This window comes from Zingiber officinale, chromosome 11A (assembly GCF_018446385.1).
Source record: "Zingiber officinale cultivar Zhangliang chromosome 11A, Zo_v1.1, whole genome shotgun sequence".
Lineage (NCBI taxonomy): Eukaryota > Viridiplantae > Streptophyta > Magnoliopsida > Zingiberales > Zingiberaceae > Zingiber > Zingiber officinale.
In genome coordinates this window covers 97,426,121-97,451,305 of record NC_056006.1, presented here as the reverse complement: position 1 = coordinate 97,451,305, position 25,185 = coordinate 97,426,121, and the positions used below count along the sequence as shown (strand labels likewise).

The following is a 25,185-nucleotide window of genomic DNA, read 5'->3' as shown; positions in this document are numbered from 1 at the left end:
CAAGTTCAAATGCGATTTTACGATGATCTGATTTTACGATTTTGCTCCGATTTTACTTTAATACACAATTTTATCATGATTTAACTCGATTTTCATAAGTAAAATCGCGATTTTATACGATTTTACGAGTTCACTCGCGATTTTGATAACATTGCACCATACGCTTCTGTGTACGTCTCGGCCGTCAACTCTGCTGCTTGTCGGCGGCAGACATCTTGTAACACTCCTAGAAAGCCTAGATAAGAAAGTAAGGATAATGAGAGTTTGAAGGTAGTGAAAAGAAGGTGTAAATATTCTAAGTTGAATATTAAGATGGGAAGGATTTAGATGATTAAAACTTTATGAAAGAAAATAAAGTTGAGAATATAAATCATCTATATTTATAATACATGGAATTAATGTAAACAAAAGGAAGGAATATGAGATAATATATATGTGTATGAAATATTTATGCATAATGCATAATATGGTGATATATGAATTATTATGTACAAAAGAATATCAATAATATGTTAGAAGAGAAATAGGATTGAACCTTGGACCTCTTGTAAGGAACATGTATAGGATATCAAAGGGGATAGGAGAGTTATTGATAAGGAGAGAAAGGACTAAGTAGTTAAGAATAAGAAAGGATTCTTTTTACTTAAAAGGAAAAGGAAGTAAAAAGAAGTAAAAATATACATAACCAAGTTTTGATCCTTGGTTCTCTTGTGGATGCATGCATATGTTAACCAAGTGTGATAGGAGAGGATATTGTAAGAGGAGAGATAGGAATTTTAATTAAAGGAAAGAAAAGAGAGAACTCAAGAAGCATTTCTTTAGAATATTCTTATCATTAAAGAGGAGAAATAAATAAGGAGGATGAATCAAGTCAAGTTTTCCTCCCCTCATTTTAGTATAAATAGGCATGGAGGGGTGGCTTCATCCTCAACTCACTCTCCTCCTCTTCTCCTAGAGGTGCCGAGACACTCCCTCTTTTCTTTCTTTCTTTTTGTTGCCGAGCAACACAAGAGGAAGAAGCCTCCTCTTCTTCCTCCTCCTCTCCACCAAAAGACCTAGCCACTTCTTCCTCCATTGGTGCCGAGCAAAGCAAGCAAGGAAGAAAGGTCCACAAGCAAGTTCTCAACTCTTGGAAACTTAAGCAAAGAAGGTAAGCTTCCCCTCACCTGTGGTACAAGGCTTTTATGTGATTTTCGGATTTATAAGGATTAGAAAACCTAGGAAAGAATTTAAGAAAATTCGGCTAAAGAAAAGGTTTTCAAATCTAAGATGATTTAAACAAGACCTCATTTCATGATAAGATTTTCTATGCTATGTAGAAGGATTCTTTTCCATGATTTTATACTGATATGATGTATGATCAGAGGAGTATCTAACCCTAGGATTTAACCAAAAATATTTTAAAGAGGCTAGGAAGATTATTGTCTAACCAAACTAGTGCAAGGTTCCTTCTATGAAATGCTAAGGACCTTTCTTTGGTTTTCTTGCTTGGAGATTAATTGGAACCAAAAGAAAACTCACTTGTATGCTTCGGACCAGAAAGGTTAAGGGTTAGAAAGACTAAACATGCTCCTATGATAGGATATAAAGTTTCTTAAATGGTGTTCACATTGCTAGAAACTCATGAACTCTTTTTAGGGTTTTTCGGCCATGATAAAAGGGATAGCTTAGATTAGCCTAAACAAAAATATTAATATGCTCAAGACCTCTGTGATATTATGATATGAAAGTTGATTAATGCTCTCATGTTTAATTAGAATGTAGAAAATTAGTTACATGATATAAGACATGTAAGATCACAAGAGTCCTAGCTTGTTTATGATCCAATTTTGTGTATGATGTTCTTAGTAACTTTTGCCATGATATTTACTTAGGCTTTCCATGCTTTAGGCCACTTAAGAAACCTAGCTTAAGGACTGGTAAGTTTCGGCCATGAAGGAAAATAAAAAGAAAAGAAAGAATAGAAATGCTATACATAATGAGAAGAAATGAAATTATGTTATGTAATATGCCATGATATGTTATAGCATAAGGAAATGCTATACATAATGAGAAGAAATGAAATTATGTTATGTAATATGCTATGATATGTTATAGCATAGGAAATGCTATACATAATGAGAAGAAATGAAATTATGTTATGTAATATGCCATGATATGTTATAGCATAGGAAATGCTATACATAATGAGAAGAAATGAAATTATGTTACGTAATATGCCATGATATGTTATAGCATAGGAAATGCTATACATAATGAGAAGAAATGAAATTATGTTACGTAATGATATGTTATAGCATAGGAAATGCTATACATAATGAAAAGAAATGAAAAAGGAAATGCATGAAAGATTGTTAGGGACATGATATGATAGTTATGCATGATAAGTTATTTTTTTTGTATGGTTTGTACCAAGGGTGGGCTCCGTAAACGCCCCGGGGTCGATGGAGTAAGACTCGGGCCTCGTCAGTAATGGGCCTCTGAATGCCCTAGGTCGATGGAGTAAGACTCGGGCCTAGTATGTATGCATGGTAGGGTTCAAGACTTGCTACCTTGGACCTACCTATGAAGCGCGCGCATTATGTATGTGGTACAAACTGGGATCCCCTCTAATGATGATATTAATTTCAAGTACTTATAAGTATAAGTTTTCAAATTCATGATGCATTGCCTACATATTGTTAGGACCAAAAGTAGCTAGAGGGGGGGGGGTGAATAGCTCGTCGCGTGCTCGTTGCTCGGTGTTGCTTGTTTCTTCAAGAATGCGCAGCGGAAAATACATAAACAAACACAAACACGCTAACATTAGGAGTTTACTTGGTATCCACCTCCAACGGAGATGACTAATCCAAGGATCCACACCACGCACGCACCCTCCACTATGAAAACACTCCTTTTCGGTAACTACCGAGAGCGGAGAAGCCCTACAAGACTCTCAGTACAAGAAGAAGAAAGGGTAGTAAAGAATAAGCAAAAGCTTACAAGAAATGCAGTAAAAACCCTACCTTCTTCTTCTTCTCGTTGCAACTCGCCTCTTGACTTGGATGAACCTCCAAGAACCTTCAAGAACTGGCGGTGAGGAGCTTAGAGAGTGCTGGGGAGGAGCTGTCGAGAGCTCTGGAGTGAATCGGAGAAAAGGATACCGCAGCCATCGAACGCCTGCAGCTATAAACGATGTCAACGGTCGGATCCCGATCGATTCGAATGTTCCCAATCGATCGGGGAGGCTTTGGATCGATCCACGGATCGATCCAGAGCGCCTCTGTGCTCTGGAAACGCGCCTGGATCGATCCACGGATCGATCCAGCGCTTATCGCGCGAAGCAGCCGCGTCCCAATCGATCCATGACGATCCATGGATCGATTGGGACCTCTGGATCGATCCACGGATCGATCCAGAAGCTTTCTGTTCGCTGGGACAGGTCTGGATCGATCCACGGATCGATCCAGCACTTGATTTTTGTCCAAAACCAAGTCCCAAACATCCCTAACCAACATTCGGTCAACCTTGACCTGTTGGTGTGTCATGCCTAGCATCTAGTCACTCCCTTGACCTGCTAGGACTCCCTTACCAAGTGTCCGGTCAATCCCTTTGACCCACTTGGACTTTTCTCTGTGCCAAGTATCCGGTCAATCCCTTTGACCTACTTGGACTTTTCTTTCATGCCAAGTATCCAGTCAATCCTTTGACCTACTTGGACTTCCCAGCACCAGATGTCCGATCATCCTTGATCCATCTGGATTTTCCCTTGCCTGGCTTCACTCACCAGGGCTTTCACCTAGCTTCACTCACTAGGGTTTTCCATCTGACTAGCTTCACTCACTAGGACTTTCACCTGGCTTCACTCACCAGGGTTTCCATCTGCCTAGCTTCACTCACTAGGACTTTCACCTGGCTTCACTCACCAGGGCTTTCACCTAGCTTCACTCACTAGGGTTTTCCATCTGCCTAGCTTCACTCACTAGGACTTTCTTCTGCCTGGCTTCACTCACCAGGACTTTTCTTCTGCCTGGCTTCACTCACCAGGACTTTCATTTTGCCTAACATCTCAGTTAGGACTTCCCAGTCAAGTATCCAGTCAACCTTGACCTACTTGACTCTTCTTCAATCAATATCTTATTGTCAAACATCTAAACCCAAACCAAGACTCAGCTTGGTTACCCAGGTCAACCTTGACCTGAGGGATATTGCACCAACACATATGTGCTTGAATTATCTGATGATTAGATATAATGTCATGTGATATTATATGAATATGAATATGATACCCTTGTATGTCGTATGCTTATGATACCTCGCATGATATTGATATGCAATGATATGAATTCGGTTTTAGTGAGTAGGAAAGGAACTTACTGAGCCATGAGTGCTCATAGCTTACTTTCCTTGTACCGCAGATATGGGGGACGGATATTCGGAACGACGGAGCAGCAGGAGGAGCAGATAGTGATGTGTGTGGTGGTGGCTCGGCAAGAACGATTCGGACAAATTAATATTTTTAGTTATATGATCAATATATGCACATTCGAACTAATCAGAATATGTGATATCATGCTTATTTAAATAAAAGGAATGATTTAAAATTTTTCGCTGTTATAGTATAACTAAAGCATGTACGTAAGTAGTATAAGATCGTAGCGCCGCCCTTGGGTAAGAAGGGTGGGCGTTACACATCTCGAGGATGATATTACCCTGTCTCCTTTGTCCTCTTGCGTTCCTTGTCTGTTCCAGGGCCGAGCGGATAGGCCGCTCGGCACGCATCTCACTCCTGCAACGGTCATATGCTCGGCTAAGCCTGCTTCTGCCTGCTGCCTTGCGCACCGGCCGAACGGTGACCCCGCTCGACCCTTGAACCTTTTTATCGTGAGCATCGAAAATCCGACCCCTAGTCAGGTTGTACTCCATTCGATTCGGAGAACTCTCAACCGGTCGGCCAGTCTTCGGGTTGCTTCGTCCGATCGGCCAGTCTTCGGGTTGACTATCTTGACCTTTGACCTCCACGTGCCATTGACCCTTTGCTAACGAGGATCCCCCGTCCTTATCACCGGATCACATGCCTTCCCTTCAAGTCTAGTCGAAGGAGGCGCCGAGTCCGACTGACTGGACTATGAATTTGGTCGAGCGACCTTCACTTCGCCACTTCCGAAAGTGTATTCCCGATCGGCTTTAGGAGGTCCCTTAGGCCGATCGGTGAGTTGGTGGCCATGCCTTGAAGTTTTGATCTCCTTTCGTTGCTTGTTTATGCTACTGTTCTGGGGGCGGTCGGCGTCGTCGGGTCTCCTCGGAATTCGTGCCAATCCTCCTTAAGCTTGCCCACGCGCGGGTAATGGCGCTCATTAAATGCCGTCCAATCATTGATAGCCACTTGGCATATCCGCTGTCATCGTACGGTGAGGGCGTAAACTTCGATGGGACATACGTCGGTTCAAATTTAGAGTCGGACCGGCGACTATAAACCACACGGCTTGAAGACCGTCGAGCTCCGACGTTAAACCCTAGAGTCGGACCGGCGACTATAAACCACCCGGCTTGAAGACCGTCGAGCTCTGACGTTAAACCTTAGAGTCGGACCGGCGACTATAAACCACCTGGCTTAAAGACCGTCGAGCTCCGACGTTAAACCCTAGAGTCGGACCGGCGACTATAAACCACCCGGCTTGAAGATCGTCGAGCTCCGACGTTAAACCCTAGAGTCGGACCGGCGACTATAAACCACCCGACTTGAAGACCGTCGAGCTTCGATGTTAAACCCTAGAGTCGGACCGACGACTATAAACCACCCGGCTTGAAGACCGTCGAGCTCTGACGTCAATACACTTTCGGAAGTGGCGAAGTGAAGGTCGCTCGACCAAATTCATAGTCCAGTCAGTCGGACTCGGCGCCTCTTTCGACTATACTTGAAGGGGAGGCATGTGATCCGGTGATAAGGACGGGGGATCCTCGTCAGCAAAGGGTCAATGGCACGTAGAGGTCAAAGGTCAAAATAATCAACCCGAAGACTGGCCGATCGGACGAAGCAACCCGAAGACTGGCCGACCGGCTGAGAGTTCTCCGAATCGAATGGAGTACAACCTGACTAGGGGTCGGGTTTCCGATGCTCACGATAAAAAGGTTCAAGGGTCGAGCGGGGTCATCGTTCGGCCGGTGCGCAAGGCAGCAGGCAGAAGCAGGCTTAGCCGAGCATATGATCGTTGCAGGAGTGAGATGCGTGCCGAGCGACCTATCCGCTCGACCTTGGAACAGACAATGAACGCAAGAGGACAAAGGAGACAGGGTAATATCATCCTCGAGATGTCTGCCGCCGACAAGTAGCAGAGTTGGCGGTCGAGACGTACACAGAAGCGTACGGTGGAAGCTTCCACCGTCACATCCGGGATATGCTCGGACGATTGCAGAATGGTGCCAGAGACACTTTTCTGACACAGGCTTGTTAAGGTATGTTTGGGGCAGCGTGCACGTGATGGGAAACGTGCCCGTGCTTATCCGGGGTCCTATATAAAGACCCCAGACGTCGACGAAGGTATGCGCAACTATTTACTATAGCCACGTTACTCTGCCTCGTTCGTTGCCTGGCTTGAGCGTCGGAGGGCCGTCGCCGGGGAACCCCTCCCGGCTCGGCTTCTTTGCAGGATCGCCGGAAAGCCACACCACCAGTCGAAGACAGCGGAGCGTGCCACGTCCCCAGCGTCCGTCGACTCAGCGCTCGGACAAGATCAAATATAAAGTCCAAATAGACGTAATGTCCGAGCGAATTCTGAATCTCCAAGCATAAACCCGGTCAGCTCAAGGTCGATTGGACCTTAGGAGGTTAACTCTCCACTTCTCCAAAATGTAAGATTCTCAACTTACGTCCGTCCGACCCCAGTGTCAGTTGGATTTACAAGACTTAACTCTCTATTTTTCATTAGCATAACTCTTAGTCTATAGTCGATCAACCAAAGTCGGTCAGACTCTTTTTGAGAGACAGTATTGTCAGAGAATCGTAATAATCTGACAGGGAATATGCCATTACTTTGACATATATATGTCGTCGCTCATACTCCACCATCTAATATATTCTGACACCCAATATATCGTGTTGCTTCATTAATTGTTGAGGTTATAAGAGGATATAAAAGGGATGCTCTTCGTTGACCGAGAGGCTTAGGTACGCTCACCTACGCGCATGAATATATACGCATTTGCATATTATTATGTTACTGTTTATCGTCTTCTCCATATTTCACTCGGTTACTATTTTGACTACAATGTTGAAGGGTCTACGCTAGGAACTCCTTCCCTGATTCTCGCTCTAACACTTCTGTCGGCTCTACTTGTGATATACACAGGTCCGCAGCTCTTAATTTCAAGACTGCTTAGCACCATTTTCTAGCTCAAAGTTTTCTTCCAATCAACAAATAAAATTATCTTGATGTCATCCCTAGTCAGCATGCCATCCCCATTGCTTTTCAGACAGGATGAATTACGATAAAGCTAAGGTGTCATGTCATCAGAAGAAATCTGACTCATTACGATTGAATGAATCTTCACCGGAGCCAACATAATCAAAAGGCGAGGTCGTCAAAAAGCAGCTTTAAGTTTGATACAGTAGTGAAGAGGCGGAATGATGTCTTCTCCCTCGCGGCCGGCCACCTTCAGCCCTACAGCGATCGATGCAGAGATGAAAAAGGAAAAGTAAAAGACACTGGAAAGTCATGACATGGCTGAGCAGTGGGAACCGGAGAGCTTGCTTGCTTGCTCATCACCTTCTGCCTTCTGGGTCGAGGCAATAACAAGGCGCAGAGAGAGAGAGAGAAGCAAGGAAAAAAAAGCTACCTCCTGGTCAGAAGAGGAGTGGGGTCACACCTTTTGTGGGATGAAGAATGAAGATGATTACCAGTTGGCATGCTTCTCTTGTAAATGAATCATTTTACATTATTTGGAGTTGGTCGGTCCCTCAAATAATTTGCTGGCGCAGGGGTTGTCGCTAGTCCTCGCGGCGTCGTATGATTTGGGACATGATTGTTGTATGGGCAAGGGCAGGATTTGGGTGCTGGCTGTGTGGAGGGCAGGGCATGGGGGAGTCTGCCAACCTGCCGTCTTGCTTTGCCTAATGCTCAAGGCTACCAAAGTAGACGTGCTGTGTAGCAACAGGATCTTTTTTTTTTTGTTTTTGGAGTTCCAATTATCATTCCTTCATGGGCATGGAGGGACCCCTCGTAGACAAAGGTCCTTGATTAACCCTTGAATCTACCTTTATTTAATCCCAACCACTCACTAATGAATTGCCAGGATTTAAACTATTTAAGTGACGGCCTGTATTTCTTACAAAAATTGAAAACTACCAATCGTACGAGATGATATCATCAGAATAGGATAAATTAGAGATTTTCTCAAACCAAAGTTGTAAAACAAATAGGTTCGTAATATCATCCCTCTCAAAGGACAATGAACAAGAAAAAAACACTAAGGATGGTTGCATAGTTTTATTTGACATGAATGATAACTCACTTCTTGCCCGCCCACCTGCTTCTTTTTTTTTTGTTTGAAAAAAAAAGAAAGAAAAATCATTTTGACCACAGTGCAAGTCCATTGAATACTAGGGTGTCGCAGAGATTTCATCAAAAAAACAAAAGCTAAAAGTCCACAAATTTTGTGATTAACCTCATGATATAGTTATTTTATCGATAAACATAAAAATAAATCATCTTGAATTGTAAGAGTCACGTTACACCAGGATATTGACCTTCAACCCAAAGGGAGCTAAAATCAGAACATCCATAATCGACCCTCCAACAAACAAATCAAGATACGAATCCTAACTAGATTAAAAGAAAGGTCCTTCCCTGGGTATAAAAATGCTCTTGATCCTTGTAAATGCCTCACATTTTACAGCATAAAGGGTCAAAAGATTGAAGGAATTCACTGTGATAGTTATTCCAACCTGCTGCGGCTGGTTAGAAAAAATACAATTACATAGGGATCGTCAGGTCGCTTACATTGTGTAAGTGCCGTAGGGTGTACAAAATACAGTCAAGTAATCCAAATTTTGTCAGCTTTGCGTTGGGCAGCTCCCATCAGTACCTGTTTAGCAAGAAAAAAAAAGAAAAAGAAATTTTAAGTGGTTTGTTACAACCTTATCAACTCTTTTGTCAAAGCCTTTCGTAACAACAATGAGAGTTGTACATCAAGGGTGCCCATTAATAGAGCAACGCATCATACAGTCATATGTTTCTGTTCAAGTAACAACTTTAGCAAGTCTTGTGAACATTATTCTGGTAGGCATTGCCAAATGAAGGGAAGCAAACTTCAAAAACCGCTACCAAGTTACTTAGCAACTGCAGTTATCTTAAACTTCTACAAAATGATGATATCCCTTGGCGCACAGTTTAGGTTGCGCATGCACAGTCATAGCTAACAAGAAAATTCAGATCTTATGAAATCATTTTAAGAAATAATGTGGAGAATATTGTCTTTGGTGAAGTATCTAGAATTATGACAAGCATCAGCCTTTTCTTATCTCCTGAAATCCATTAAGAAATATGGGGGAAAAGATCTTCCCCAAGCAAATCCCGAGTATTGTTTTCTGCCAGTTTAGATATTGAACAGTTTTGTGTTCATTCTACTTTTGCCCGTGAGAATTTGGCTTTACAAGAGTAAGAATTTGGCATGAAAGTTTGCTTCCTGGAAAATTTTCCTGGCTTCCCTTTAACAGAAGACATAACCCAAAGACAAAGGACAATTAAAATATTTATTATTGTCCTTTTGACTTGTCTACGTAATAGAATTTGTTTCCAGTACAAAGGAAAAAAAAATATTATCAAACATATTTTTCATGAACATTTTCTTGAAAATTAAAATAAAAACTGGGAAAATTTTCCAAACAAACAATAGTGTACCATGCCAAAAGAAACATTCTCCCTTAGTTTTGGTATCTACAATATCTCATTTCATTTTTTCTCTTTTATGGGCAGTACAAGTTCATTAGTATCTGCCAGGGATTTTGTTTATCTCCCCATTCGTGACCTCATTCTCCTAGCTATCTACTTTTTCTTCACCAAGTTATACCAAAAAATGAGGGCATTTACACACCCACAAAATAATTCAAACACATTAACAAAATCAGCTTTGACCTGAGCAATCAATCAAAAGCCCAAGCCACATTTCATTCTAGTAATAATGCAATTAATAATTCAGTGGAAGAAAAAAAAAATCATATATATATACACACACAATCTTTCACGATTGCAAGAATAAATGTGCATTAAGAACACTTACCAAATTCCAACAATTCTGGAGGAGCAAACTGCTGCAAGACTAAAATGGGATATTATTCAACCAATTGTGAGCAAGATTAGATGGATATCAACTGAATGATCCATTTGATTCATCTGGAGTTGCTTCTAAACTACCTTCATTGACTACTCTAACACTAGAAACTTCTATGCATACAGATGGTTTCTTTTCACCATGCACTTCAAGTCCAGATGTGATAGTGGTAGGATTTTCATGCAAATGAGAAGTAGAAACTTTGACATTGCTCAACAAGTCTTGGTCGGAATTTTGTGCTAGTGTTGCTTTACTGAAATGATTATTTTCAACAACCAAACTCTGTGAATCCATACTGTTATTTTCACCCAATGTTCTAGGCCGTACATTGGGACTTTCTTTTGTGTTAGCTGACACTGAACTATCACTCTCAAGGTTGTTATGATTCTCACAAGGCATATCCGAATTAGCACATGCAGCTCCAGTTGTTTCCTTTAAATGATTACCTCCTAATGCATTAGATTTTTCAATGACTCCTTTAACTCTGGTTGTGATCAAATTCATTTCTATGTCAATTGCCATTGAATCATAATGGCTGCCACCCTCATTTGCAGAACTTGAATTTTGAGACACATCAGAATTCCCATTAGCTATTGCTTTCAGTTGACTAACCTTAGGGCCTGAATCTTCTGTTTTCTTAGAAGCAGCAGAATTGGGAGCAACTTTTTGTGCTGGAACAGGAGCTCGTGTAACCTTCCCATATTTGGGGGGCAAGGGCTTTCCATTGCTTGATGCCAAGCAGTTTGGGCAGTGCCATTCTGCCTTGGAGACGGCTCTGCTACCGTAAGATTGAAGACATTTCAAATGGTTTCCTTTCTCACAAGCATCACACACAAGCAGACTTTCTATGTCTGCAATCACGTTGTTGCATATTTGGCAATTTAGAGGAGCATTCATGTACTCACTTGATGGAGGCGTCCAACTTGGATGATCTGGAACCTTTGGTTGCAAAATCTTCTGCACGCTTGTAGCAATGTCATTATGATTTGTATAAAGAGCAGGTGTGTGAATGAACGCCACACCTTGAGGAGGCTGATGTGGAATATGCAGGCCTCCTTGTCCTGCTTGGATTACAGAGGACTTGATATCCTGATTTTTCATCTGATGGGAAGCTTGGACTGCATTTACACCAGCAGCTCCCTCAGACTTAATTGAACTATGATCCAACCATTTGGTTGGTTGGCCAAACCTTGCAACAGCAGCAACAGAAGATGATTGCATGGAAGAGATGGTTGAACTTTTCTTTGGTAAATTTTCAACTACAGAATAAAAGAATTTAAACATGAATAAAAAAAAAACATTCGATGAGTTTATCCTAGGGAAAGAATCAAATATGGCGAAACCAACTTCCAAGAAATTAGAATAGGGAAAAGGATTCTAAGGGAAGCATACTTTATATTTCACAAGGTTTTAATAAGCAAGCACCAAGCAGTATGTTCAAGCCAAAACAAATTGCATGTGGTATATAGAGCATCTGTGGGCTATATTTTCTAAAAAAACATTAGCTACCTTAACAATAAAGCATAACATCATGGGTAAAGAACATGAGTATACATCTAGTATATAATCCTAAACAATCCCTAAATATTAATCTAAACAACCAACTGATGCATTCATATAAAAAACAAACAATTGTATGAATAATGCAAACAATATGCTTCTTGCTTGTTATTTGATGTGGCTATAAAAGGATGCAACGTGGCTCTCATTGCATAAGCCTATGATGCGCCATGAGCAGCTTATGCAGAGGCTTTTAAGAACAATGATACCCTATGTTAAATGAATGCATGACCTCGATATTAATTAATTATCATCCAAATAGAAAGGATACTACCAATCTGCAAGCAAACAATTGGATAGTGACAAGACAGGTGCTGATTCCAGAAATAGAAAGCTTCTCTTTTCTTAAACTCTGAAACATTTAACATCTCAAGGAAAAGAAACAGAAACAAGAGTCAAAGGTATTTCTTTATTAGGTTTCTGAATTAATCAAATCAATGGATTCAGGATAAAGATATAAAAACCCAAACACACTCATGGAAAAATAGAAGCCCGAACAATGACAAATATACAGAATTCACAAAATTTGACAGATAACAGAGAAAACTAGAGTCAAAAAATATCACCTTGATCTTGTGTTACATAAGATGGCCCACTGGATCTAACATTTAATCCAGTATGCGCTGCAGGCCAACCCTTATCAAGTGGACCAGATGAATGCTTTATGTTATTAACACCAGACTGCACATTACTAACATGCAGTTGCTTCAAAGGAGAAGCAGCACAAGCTAGCACAGGAACACGAGATATAGGTGAATGAAACCCTCCAGCATCATGAGCCAACGTGCCACAAGAATCAGATTTTACACCAAAGCCTAATGGAAATTGTTGAGGTGGAAGAACGGTTGAATGCACACTTGTTTCCTTGGATTCATCCATCTATATAATTGTACCCAAAAAAAGTAATCAGATATAGTAACTAGGCTTTATTGGACAGTAAATCTCACATCAAAGAGAATGCCATATCATACAATATACATGCAAATGAATCGTGCTGTAAAATCTGAAAGTAGATTATTTTGGAATGTTTTTCTTACCTAAATACATTAACTTGTTATGAGGTCCAACTATATCATCCCTATAGCATTGAATAAAATCCTGATGTTTTACATGTCCATTTTCTACTTCAAGAACAATTTTTTTAAAAAAAATCTGATACCACATGATTACACTGATTTGACAAAGTAGCAAACTTTATATTTTTTGCTGAAGTCGCAAGAACTGAAGAAATAAAAGATGTAGCATAACATAAATGCAAATTTCTTATTAGCCAATGTGGTAAAGTATACCGGTTCCATTTGAGGAAATGAATATCTGGGAGAGAATCACTGTGCGAAGAGAGGATTAATATGTGAATACCATACAGATATGGGCAATAAGGTATGTTATAACGAATGATGCTTTGTACAAACTTCTTTCCTTTTTCTTATGATGCTTGCTTCTATAGGAGGCAGACTCTTTAAATAAACTCTTCATAATTTTATGATTCACATAATAAGTTTGACTATTAAAGGAAAGTTCATTATTAAACCCTGCATATCCTCATTTTTTTATTTTTTTATTTTCAAGGAAAAAAAACTTGGCTTATTATAAGGTTTTTTGAATGTTAAAGTGGTAAAGTCTTAATGGAGGAGTCACTTTTAAGGAATCACATTTGTAGCATTATTATGATTTATCAAAGGATGTTTTAAGAAAATAATCATAGTTGCTATAATTTGGTTGAAGCGAACACATAGATGCAATTCATTTCAGTTGAAAATGCCACCTTCAATTCAGAAAAAAATGCATGAATTAATTTGAACTTGTTTATAATTTGGAAGTGGTCAGAATTTGGATGAACTGAAAATGTTTAGTATAATTCAGACAGACTGAATATACCTCCGATTAAAATATCATCCAAGTACATAATATGTGATAGCAATTCAGATGAAATTGCATTAGAATGAAATGGAAGTTTGGTTCAGTTATCCTAAATAACCACCAAGTAACCTACAGTGTGTGGCATTCTTATACGAGCTCATGAAAGTCCTGTAAGGCAAAATCTACATGCAAATTACATGTTGGATAAAGTTTCTTAAAACTCCATAAATGAGACGCAGATGAGAGTGGATCAAAGCACCTAAAATATGGTAAAATGAGCAGATGAGGTTGGCTGAAGTACCTATGTAAAAGAAACATGTAGATGAGGGTTGACTGAAAAGCCCAAAACCCTGTTGAAGTGGTATGGAAACAAGGGTTGACCAAAAATGACAAAAGCCATTCAAGTGACATACCAAGGAGGATTGACTAAAAGTACCTAAAAATCATTAAAATGGAAGCAAAAGAGGGGTTGACCAAAAATGTTACAAAAAACTATTTAAACCGAGATGCAAAATAGGGTTGGTCAAAGTGTCTTAAAGCTCATGATAGTAACTCACGAATGAGGTTTCAATGATATGCCAATAAAATTGTTAATGCTACATAAATGATAAGGTAAGTCTATGCTATTCAAACAAAGTGCAGATCAGGATGACTGAAATGCAATTACAACTCGTTAAACCCATATGCAGATCAAGGATGATGACTGATGAGTAGCATAAAACCAAATGAAGCTCATCAAGAAAAAGTAAATGTATGATACATAAATTCATCAATTTTTTGAAAAAGGGTAGCTTACAACAATATTCAGATATGTGATATGTCATAAAATTGAGATAATAAGCGAATTGAACAGTAAGAGTGGAGCTCAAGGCATTCACAAAATTCTGCATTTGTAAAAAAAAAATGAAACATAGGTAAAACTGGTAGAACCAAGTATCTAGGTGGACTGAGACACCTGCAAAAGACTATCTGCATATAGCATAGTTCCAAGTTTTACAAAATTCAGAACTTAAAAAAAAATAAACTAGAGAAAATTAAGCTGGCTGAGATAGTAAAGGAAGACTTTGTTAGGGTTAATCTGTTACTCCAACGTAAGATCATAGTTAAAGGCCCTTAATTTCTTCTCAAACATTTTAGAGGACTGGGTAGGTATTTTGAGTTATCAAAAATCGATCACTCCAATGGAAACTTCTTGATATCGGCCTCTTGAACAAGCCCACCATAAACAAGCTATCCACTAAACTTGGTTGATATCAAATTTCCCTGTAGTAGCAAGGTTATAGCCAAAGAGGAAAAGATTCTTGGAGATTATAGTCATCTATTCTCTCTACTTGGTTGATTGAACCTCCCTGTACTAGCAAGGTTGTAACCAAAGTAGGGAAATTATTGGCAGATTGAACTAGTCACATTTAGAAGTTGTTTGATTCTTTGTATTCGACAATGGTAAAATATTAACCTTTTAAAATGGATTGAATCCCCAGATTTACAACAAGAAGATATAGTTCATGAGATTTAACTGTTTTTTAAATCAGCTTCTGACAATGCTCTTAGGAGGACTCTTCAGATTGATTTGACCTGGCCTTAGCTTCTCTAAGTTGCAACTCCTAGAGAACAGTATGGGTAATGCCTAGTTCATTTCACTTTAGTTAGTCACTTTGATAAAGACAAACTAACCTTCTCTTCCTGGTAAGATAAAGTAGCAAAGAGGCGTCAAGCATCACCTTGGGCAAATTGGGGGCACAACAAATGAAGAGGACGAGACACAAGCATAACTTCAGAGCTTTTGACATCCCCACTACTTATTGCATCACCTTAGAGCTATCCTACAAAGACCTGATCCTTTAAATATCCATGGACCAATATACCAGAGTCCTGTGCTCGTGTTATACCAAGAATGTTCCACTATCTGATTGCCGTTTAACCATATTGCTCACAATTTAGAAATGATAGAAGAAAAATGACATTGGAATGAATATGGCAGTCCGCATTGGCATGTCCATCCTAAATGCCATGACAGATAGCAATCTAGTGCGAGAATACAAAATTCGAAGCTATAACAAAAAAAAAAAAAAGAGTCACAGGCTAGTTGACTTTCACCTAATACTCTTCGCCCATCAATAGACTTCTTGTGAGCTGTCCCATACTAATATCAAGAGCAGTTCGTCCTTATTATTTCTCAGTAAAAAGGCTAGCATTCCTCCAAGGCAATTGCAATCCTTAGCCACAGGCGAAGAATCACCAAGAAGAGAAGAAGAAATACCTTTTTCTTGGTCAGCAACAACTTCTCTGCAATCGACATCTTAGGCGGCCGGAATCCCAGACCAGGATCCTTGGACCTGCTCAGCCCGAGATCATCCGCCACGACCCTGACGGCCTCCGTTGAGAATAGCTCCTTCGGCCTGATGGCCTCGCAGATCATCACTAGCCTCTCCCTCGCCTCGGCCACCAGCGCCTTCTCGGCCGCCGTAGGCTCCTTCCCGCCGCGCAACTGTCCCATGGCAGACAAAACCATCACGATCTCCGCCACCCGCTTCAAATCTCCCTCCTCCCTCGCCCTCTTCCTGGTCTCAGGATCGCCACTCGTGGCGGGGCCTTCCTCGCCCATGCTCGAGATGCGGACCTGAAACGAGGAAACAAACCGAGAGCCATAAGAGCGCAAGGAAGAAGGATGGAGGAAACCCTAACGAGAGCGGCAGAGAGGCGAGACGAGGCGGAGAGAACAGAAGGGGGAGAATGGTTAAGTTTAAATACCAAATTGGAGGCTAGGGAGGGCGTTCGATGGAGTTTTAGTAGAAGCGATCGCGCTGGGAGCTCGAGTCGTGGGAGAGATTTGGGAAGCAGAGGGAATAAAGAGAGGGTGCGGCAAAAAGGGCTTATTTTTATTTTTATTAATTTTTAATTTGTATTTCTGTTTCTTCTCGCCCTTGCGCTTCTCCCCTGGACCCCTGTAGACCACAGAGAGTCCGATCGGATTTAATACATTGTCCTCTTCGCGAAGACCTTAGTCGTCCAGTTGAAACTGTACACGTGGTGATCGCCAACTAATGTCAGCCGCTCATGTATCCGATCATCCGATAGAGCTGATCTAAACGGTTGCGGATCGAGGGTCCAGTCGGGTTCCCCTATCGGATTTAGCAGTATAATTTTAGCAGAAAAATAAAACAGTATTTATTTATATTTTTCAATCTAATGGGCCGCCATAATGGGCCAACTTGTTAACCCACTCCAGCCCTTCAATGCAAATTCTAGCTTTCCACCCCCCATAATTTCACAATTTGACATTTTGCCCCCTTTGAAAAGTTAAAAAGATATGTTTCTTTTCCTCCCAGGAAATACAATTAGCTTAAAATTAATAGTATAAATTTCCACAAGGATCATTTTGTATTTAAATCAACCAAAAATATCTTCGGAGCTGAACAATCTTTCACTTGCATCTTCGCTCAACAGTGGCACCTGGAGCTGCTCATAGTTCAGTTGTCTGGCTGCTTCATATACTGCAATCCCGACACTGACCGAAAGATTCAAGCATCGCACATATGTATCGATCATTGGAATCCTGATAGTTCCGCCACCGAGGCATTCTGTGCTGCAATCCATCAAAGCTTGAGGGGGTAGCCCAGTAGTCTCCGAACCGAAAACTAGCCAATCACCTTTCTTGTAGGAGAAATCCTGGATGTGAGAATTATTATAAGCATTCATAGCTATGAAGTTGTGCTCCATAGCTAGTAATTAACAATCCCAACTAACTTCAAAGAGCAAACAAGATATTTAGAGTCCTTCATATCTTAAGATGGAATATAACTTAGATTTGTTATGAGAGTTGCTGAATAAAAGTAGCCAGTATAACTACTCACAGAGTGGATATGAGTGCCTCTCTTGGTGAATGCTAAAAGCCGTTTCTCACCATCCTGAGGCAAAATGATGAATGGATTAAATGTCTAAACGGGACATCATGATACTGGTAGTTAGATAAAGAAATACCTGCTGTTTGAAGTAATCGTGAAATTCAGACCAAGAGTTGTGCACTTTGACAACTACATATCTTATTCAGGAATTCATTAACAATGGAAAACTAGCCTCATCAATAGTGAGCACATTGATCTGAATAAATCAATTAATCCAATTCTATATTGACATACACAAAATCAAAAATGGAGTAAAGTAGTCCAACACATAAGCAACAACTACAGAGTCCATAGAACCTATTAAGATCAGCAGTGACACTCTGAGTCTTGAATTGCAGCGAAGGAATATTGCATTGAGTTAAAGAGTGGAGATACAACGCAATATCATTTCGAAAGATAGGAAGTAAATGCAACTTCATTTTGAATGATAGGAAGTAAATGGAACAACATTTTGATTACAGGATACGGCCAATAGTCCAATCCAGCACGCTTGAGTTTGGAATCTTCTATTTTATATCCCAAAGGCTGAAAGAAAACAAGAACAAGCTAGTAATGTGGTCCAAAGATGAGCATATGGGATTTGAAGAGATAATATCCTAACAAAATTATTAGGCTTGGTCATATAACTGATCTTAATTATACACTTTTTTAAACAATTAACAGTAGTTTAACCATGACTAACAGTATGACTATGTCTAACATCAATCTATGTGTTCTTAAAGTAATATAGATGGGGTTTTTTTTTTTTATTCATCTCTTGTAACTAAGCTTCTCTATACCGAGCTTCATCTATACCCACCCACTAGGAGCGGGCATAGTTTGATTAATTGATTTACCAGAAAATTTTACATCAAACCCAAATCTTTTAAGATAAACACTTTCAAACCGAACCAAACCAATTGAGTCATTCAATTTAATTCAAAACATAAAAATTAATACTATATTACCTTTTCAATAATAAAAGAATCATCAAATCATACATTAAAATTCCCTATCTTCATAAATATATATCTATACATATATCCTGATTTGTTCAGTTTGATTCAATAATGTAACATTTCCCCAAGCCCAATTTTTTATTTTATCAATTGCAACTGAACAGACAAACTGAATTTTTCAACTTGGTCTGATTTGGTTTTTCCATTCTTGATTTTGAATGCCCAATCCCTGCCACCAATCTCACACAAAAAACATGTTATAAATGATGTAGATACTTTCATGATTCAAAAATGGTTGTCAATTTTTGGTAAAGACCATAACAGAAGAAGCAAACTGTCTTGGGTGATCAGTGGCTTATAAGAGCATGCAAGCTGTCCCAATAAGTTTTAAATGTAAACAAAGAGACAATTGCATTACAAGGGCCACAATAAAACAATGATAAAGGTACCCTTTACATGAAGAATATTAAGCACCACCCTTACCCCAACAAGATGGAGTCCAACAGCTGAAGCAGCACATGTTCTGGCAATGGATCCAGTATTTCCAGGAATCTTCAAGAAAAACTTTTGTCAGCAAGTCATTATTTTCTCCGACTAGTTGTCCTCAAAGAAGCTTTCTATATTATGATTTATGAAGTTCTTGAATAGGTTAAGCAATTTTTAAAAAGAGATCATCAACTAAAGATAGTCAATACTAGGACCTCATGCATTTACATTTACAAAACATGAGAGGAAATCTTTGATAAATGAAGCATGCCATTCTTGCCAAGTACTCTTAAGGGTACGTTTGGTTGGGAGTTATCCTTGATAACCTTGGTTATCCATCCAAGGTTACCAATGAAAACCCTATTTGGTTTAGGTAATCGATGATTCCCGAGTGATGTTCCATGCCCGACACGTCAGCAAAAGAGGCATGCAACCCGGAATCGGAAAATCTCGGAAAATTGAGGTTTTTCTTAATTCCCCGGTTAACAAAAAAATTTTACCCAAAATACCCTCGAATAAGAGAAAAAATGTGATAAAAAAGAAAAATGTAAAGAAAAAAAATATAAAATATAAAATATAAAAAATAAAAATAAAAAACTTTAAAAAAAATAAAAATAGAAAAAACATTTAAAAAAATTAAAAATTAAAAATTAATAAAAAAATGGAAAAAATAAAAAATAGAAAAAAATAGACAAATGTAAAAAAATTAAAAAAACGTAAAAAATTTAAAAATATATAAAAGATAGAAAAAAATAGAAAAACATAAAAAAAATTAAAAAACATAAAATAATAATAATAATAAAGAAAAACATGAAAAAGAAAAAATAAAAAAACATAGATTTTAAAAATAATAATAATAATAATAATAATAATAATAATAATAATTATGGTTGGTTTTGTAATTAAGGGTAATATAGTAAAATATTAAAATAGGTTATTCATTAAAACCTTCAAACAAATAAGTCTTTGTTGCATTACCTAGATTGAACCAACAACATTTCGTTATGTTTTATTCCTCATAACCTTGGTTATGTGATTACTTGGTAATTATATAACCAAGATTATACATGATAACTTGAACCAAACGCACCTAAGAGTTTTCCCTTGAGTAAATGTATTGATGACAGGACCAATTCATATGTGAAAATATGCATCACAAATTTCTTTCATGATATCCTTACACCAGCATATCAACCCTTACACTGCACATCAGCCTGGAGTGTTCAATTAAACTTTTGCAGAATTTGGAATAGGTGGAGAAATTGGATCAATAATAGACAAGCTGATCATGATTGATGGTTCATACAATTTGAGAACATTACAAATCTGGATAAGTTAGGAACATGCTTATATAGACTTAAATTGAATATAAACAACTGGGTCACCAGATAGATTAGCTAAGCAACCATTTAAAGAGGAGGGGTGAATAGAAGGAACTTAAAAATTAAAATTTTTCTTGCAAAATAAAGCAATTCAAATTCGTTAGTAGCGTAGTGCGTTCGCATAGATTGGTTGATCATGTCAAGAATGTATACGCAGAAGGAATAAGTAAAACAATTAATACAATGCTAACACTAATACTAATTTCACATGGTTAATACCCTCGCGCTTACTCCACAACCTATCAATTCATGAAGTGAAACACTCCCTTACATCCACTATCAACCACTCCTTTATACAAGGCGGAGCAAGTCTCTTACAATCCCAATACCTTGGGACGATTACAAGTATCTCCTCTTTAATAATAAACAATAATGTAAGCTAAGGGGAGAAGAATTACAAAGAGCCTGTTGAAGAAAGTCTTCGCTTTGAATCACAAGCCGTTAGATGTTCAGCTCGAGCAGTTGGTTACAACAAGATCACACTTACTCTCATACACCCTTGCTAAGTCTGACAAGCTCTAATGCTTGTATAGAGCAGCCCCAAGGGCTCTATTTCGAATTGTCTAATTGTTTGAGCAATTCTACCCATTGAGCAATCAATGACTCTCTCGTTAGTCAACTATAACCCAGTTTGATCAATTGTTGCTCAATCAGATGCATTCTAATAGTAATTTCTGAACCCTAGTGCTTAGGCGACTCCCAAGTCAATTGAACGACTTCACTCTGCTACACCCTTATAAATCTATGCAAAGTTACGAGATCAAGCTTGACTGACAACTATAATAGGAACTTGTTGTCCATTATTCAAAATCTTCCTACAAGCTATTAGGTAGACTAAACCCCTACTCGATGCATGCATGAGTAACACAAGACAATCCTAACTTAAAATTTTTGTCAAACAAATCAAACCGTGATCGAATACAACCGCTTGGGACCGTCTTTGCACTAAGAACAACTGCAAGCATGCACCTGTTGTACAACAAAACGTACCAAGTAGAGCTCCACCAACAATGTTGGTTAACAAAAGATCATAAATCAACCATTTATTTGCTATGATTATTCACCCAAAGAATTCTCTTTACTCATTTTACTCGCAAACCCCACGCTTCATAGGTAGAAATTACCTCTCTACAAAGGTAGTTTAGTTACAGATTATTTTTGTACTTGTAACACTGCCTTTCTGTTTCAGGGTAGACAAAAAAGCCACAAGAGTTGTTGTTTTCGTGGAATATTTCAGCTGGCTGTTTGTTATTTATAAATAAATATATTTTAATAATTCTGAATTCAACAACAGGTTTGATTGAACATATGATTCCTAAATTTTTCAATGCAGCAAAACACATTTGCATTAGATGATGGGTTTGCCTAGTCTTGTGAGCTAGCTCCAGACAGGTTGCCTCAGATATTTAATCAACCCTTATTTGTATAGTGCTTATGCTGTAGCACACAAGGTCTCCCAAGAAGTATATGAGTTACTTTTATAGGAATAATATTACACAAATAGAGTTATTATAATTTTCACAAGAAAGAGAAATAAGGCAGTGTTGTGTTATCGGAATAGTTGTGTTATGGATCCATTCGACCTTGTATGGCCGGGGATGTGGCTGCGTAGGAAGCTTGAGGCACTCTTCCATAGTGCTGAGACAACATTCATACAACTTCCTCCATCAATGAAAACCTTATTGCTTGATTACCACAACGAACCAACATCTGAAAAATAGTTGCCCGTCGCCAATCTCACCTTCGACTTTTGTATTAAGAATACGCCTAACAACACTTGCCAAAGAAGTGTCTTCTTCTTACAAATCATCTTCATACAAACTCCAAAATCAAAAGAATTTTCTTCTCTTTTTGATTTTCAACATCATCTTCATGCTCTATCCCAATAAGTAGATTCTTTTTAGGACAATTATAAGCCATATGACCTGGTTGCTGACATTCGAAACATATGCCGCCCTTGTTCTTTAACTCAGTTAGGTTCAAAGGCGGTTTAGAGTCACTTTACTGATTAAATGAGTTGACGAATCCACCTCTTGCTCGCTGGTTGGTTTCATGAATTCTTTTATTCATCGTTGAAACTCCAGGCTTCTTACCAAATGAATAACTTAGATACTCCTCCATATCCAAGGCAACTTGGAAAGCTTGTTCTAGGCTGTAAAGTGGTTGTCTTAATAATTGCCTTCTAATTTCATACTTTAATCGACCTTTAAACCTTGCAAGAGTTTGTCTAGGATCTTCAACAATTTGGCTCCTTGTCTTTAACTCATCGAACTTTTACATATACTCAGCCACAAGTGATTCTGCTTTAAATTAATAAGTTGATCACATGATCTGTCATAGTAATTTGTAGGCAAATACTCTTCTTGTAATTTGGTTTTCATCTCCTGCCATGAGTTGATTAGTGGTTGTCCTAATCTTCTTATGTCTGCTTCCACACCAGTCCAACATTACAGCATACACACAATTATACTAGGACTCAAGCAACATAAATGCTAATAGATGGACTCGTTGAAAACACAAAGGACTTGGACACATAGGAAACTTAAAAGACCCATAAATATGCTACATTTTCCAAGCATGGGAAATTAAAGCATATTGGAATTGTTGGCCATTTAATGCTGACTTTTGACTTCAACCCTTAGTAATTTATGAACTTTATATCATTTCTCAAGTAGGTTTATCATCTTCCAAGACATGCCAAATTAGAGCATCTCCAATGCAAGCTTTATTAGAGGATTGTAAAATTGAAAAACCTCACCAAAAAGAGGTTTTATGGTTGTGTATATAAGGTTTGGGGTTTTTAATTTAAGAGCAGGTTTGATTTTTCAAACCTGCTTTTTTCTCTTAAACATAGAGCTAATAATTAATGTCAATGATTGTCATAATGTTTTATAATGTTTCATTTTATAAATAATTAATAATAAGTCCACTTATGGAGAGAATTAATGTGCATGAGCCATGCAATTACATGTGGAGAGAATTACAAAAAAGCTCACTTAGAGCTTTAACTATTAGGAATATTTCAATGAGTTTTTATAATGTTGATGTGGCATATTGAAATCTTCAAAAAAGCTCATTCAAAGCTTTAACTATTGGAGATGCCCTTAGTAGTGCAGTTTTAGAATCTTCATTTCTGTGCTTATAAACTTTTAATGGAGTTTGTCACTTGTCTCCATCAGCTTATGTTCACATTCTTGGTTAGAAAATAATTTCTAGACATCTAGACAAAAAATTAAAAAACCCACGAGTAATATCATATAATGAATACTAGGAAAGCAACCATATTTCAACATGAAGAATAACATGATAAACTACTTGTAGTAAAGGAACTGGAGTCTCTTTACTGTATGATCGGACACAGCTTTTTTAGTTTGTTTAATATCTTCTGCCAGGTATTTAGTTTCTGAGCTAAAGAGAGTTTGAATTCATACCAGAGGAGAAACAAGTACTACTTGAAGAAACTTGTTTGGCGAAGTTTCGCTAACAGCTCCATTAGCGCTACTGGTACAACATTTGGCATGGCCAATTTCAACTGTCAAAATATAACAAGTGTACAAAATACTCCTATATGTTAGCTCATAAAAATGTTTGAATTCAACCCAGATGAGCTTAAATCGGTAACAACAGAAGATATATGTTAAAAGACCCAAACTTTTTTGTCATTTTGATTTTTTAATAATAGAATTAAACTAAAATTAATGAAAATCTTAATTCTTAAAATCGCATCCCTTTCAACTTCCATAGACCTCAAGTAATGAAAAGAACAAAAAAAAAATGATTAATAGTTTTAACCATATACCCTAGGTATTGCCACCGTTATCTCATCGATTAGCAGAGTTTGGCTAAACAGAACACAAAATAAGGTTGAGATGATTTTTCTTACTCATAAAGTTTCAAGATTTCAAGCTAAACGGCTGGATTGTTTGCATAATTGTTTAGTTTAGATAACACGAAAATTAATTTACTTGGAGTCGGAATTGACTGAAAAGGGACAAAAAATGAAACATTGATCGAGTTACACTACCTAGAAATCAGTGACACTAAAAGCAGACATTTGCAAAGCAAGGGCAAAGTCTTCGCAATGCCAGTTATTCCCAAATTTTGAGTTTCAATTGGATGCTAACCTCGGTAGGAAAAGGGCTCCAACGATGATGAAGAATGGAAGGAGAGCGAAGCTATTTTATGAGGCGTTCGGCCCGACACCCGAAAGAGTCGACGAGTCCTGAGGTCACAGCGAAGACGATCGATGAGTAAACGGGAAGAACACGGAGCCATAGTAGGAAAAGGGCGGAGAGACTTCCGTCACCGAAGCAGGTGGAGCGCTCGTTGGCCGGCGGCCTCCATCAACCGCCGCCTCCTCCTCTACCTAGCACTAGCAGAGACGAAGGGATAAGAGTGGCAACTGGAAGTTTAACCCAGTGACGAAGAGAGGCTAAATCAACCCTAAAATTTTAAAATTATAAATATATATAGATACACACATATAATTTAATATATATAATTATATATTACTTAAAAGTATAATTATTTACAAATGGATTCCACTGATAGCTAATTAATTATCTTTCACTTTATTACAAATAAATAATACCTTCCTATCTCTCATAAATCATTCCTTATATGTCCTTTAGAGGTTGGTGCGGGGGCAAGATTAAGTTGGTTAATACGGAATAAAATTATTATCAGGACAAGGATTCAAAACTTAATAAAATCGAAAAAAGAATCCTCCTCTATATTAATTAACTA

At 38.4% G+C, this 25,185-nt stretch overlaps 2 protein-coding genes and 1 long non-coding RNA gene across 5 annotated transcripts; all 3 read right to left on the bottom strand.

Annotated features, from left to right (window-relative positions):
• Positions 1–8,658: 8,658 nt before the first annotated feature.
• LOC122032002 lies at positions 8,659–10,822 on the bottom strand. Its single transcript, XR_006125916.1, has 2 exons — positions 10,258–10,822; positions 8,659–9,063 (listed from the first exon to the last, which is right to left on the bottom strand). It is a non-coding gene; the product is annotated as an uncharacterized LOC122032002 (long non-coding RNA).
• A 2-nt stretch (positions 10,823–10,824) lies between these two features.
• LOC122031665 lies at positions 10,825–16,592 on the bottom strand (the record flags this gene model as incomplete). The annotated part of the gene is made up of 4 exons (XM_042590754.1): positions 16,480–16,592; positions 15,989–16,348; positions 12,435–12,747; positions 10,825–11,567 (listed from the first exon to the last, which is right to left on the bottom strand). Coding segments are annotated over exons 2-4 (1,401 nt in total), but the record flags the coding sequence as incomplete, so codon positions are not given.
• Positions 16,593–16,994: 402 nt separating this feature from the next.
• LOC122032040 (putative tRNA (cytidine(34)-2'-O)-methyltransferase) lies at positions 16,995–24,881 on the bottom strand. Of its 3 annotated transcripts, XM_042591291.1 has the most exons (9): positions 24,746–24,881; positions 24,564–24,661; positions 23,871–23,971; positions 19,055–19,123; positions 18,100–18,158; positions 17,868–17,959; positions 17,710–17,762; positions 17,583–17,636; positions 16,995–17,397 (listed from the first exon to the last, which is right to left on the bottom strand). In XM_042591291.1, the coding sequence occupies exons 1-9, from the start codon at positions 24,781–24,783 to the stop codon at positions 17,119–17,121; spliced, it is 843 nt and encodes a 280-aa protein (XP_042447225.1). In that variant the 5' UTR covers positions 24,784–24,881; the 3' UTR covers positions 16,995–17,118. The 3 variants fall into 3 exon arrangements, with proteins under 3 accessions (XP_042447225.1, XP_042447224.1, XP_042447226.1); XM_042591290.1 differs by having other exon boundaries at positions 24,564–24,872; XM_042591292.1 differs by lacking the exon at positions 17,868–17,959 and having other exon boundaries at positions 17,710–17,770; positions 24,564–24,870.
• Between the last annotated feature and the right edge of the window lie 304 nt (positions 24,882–25,185).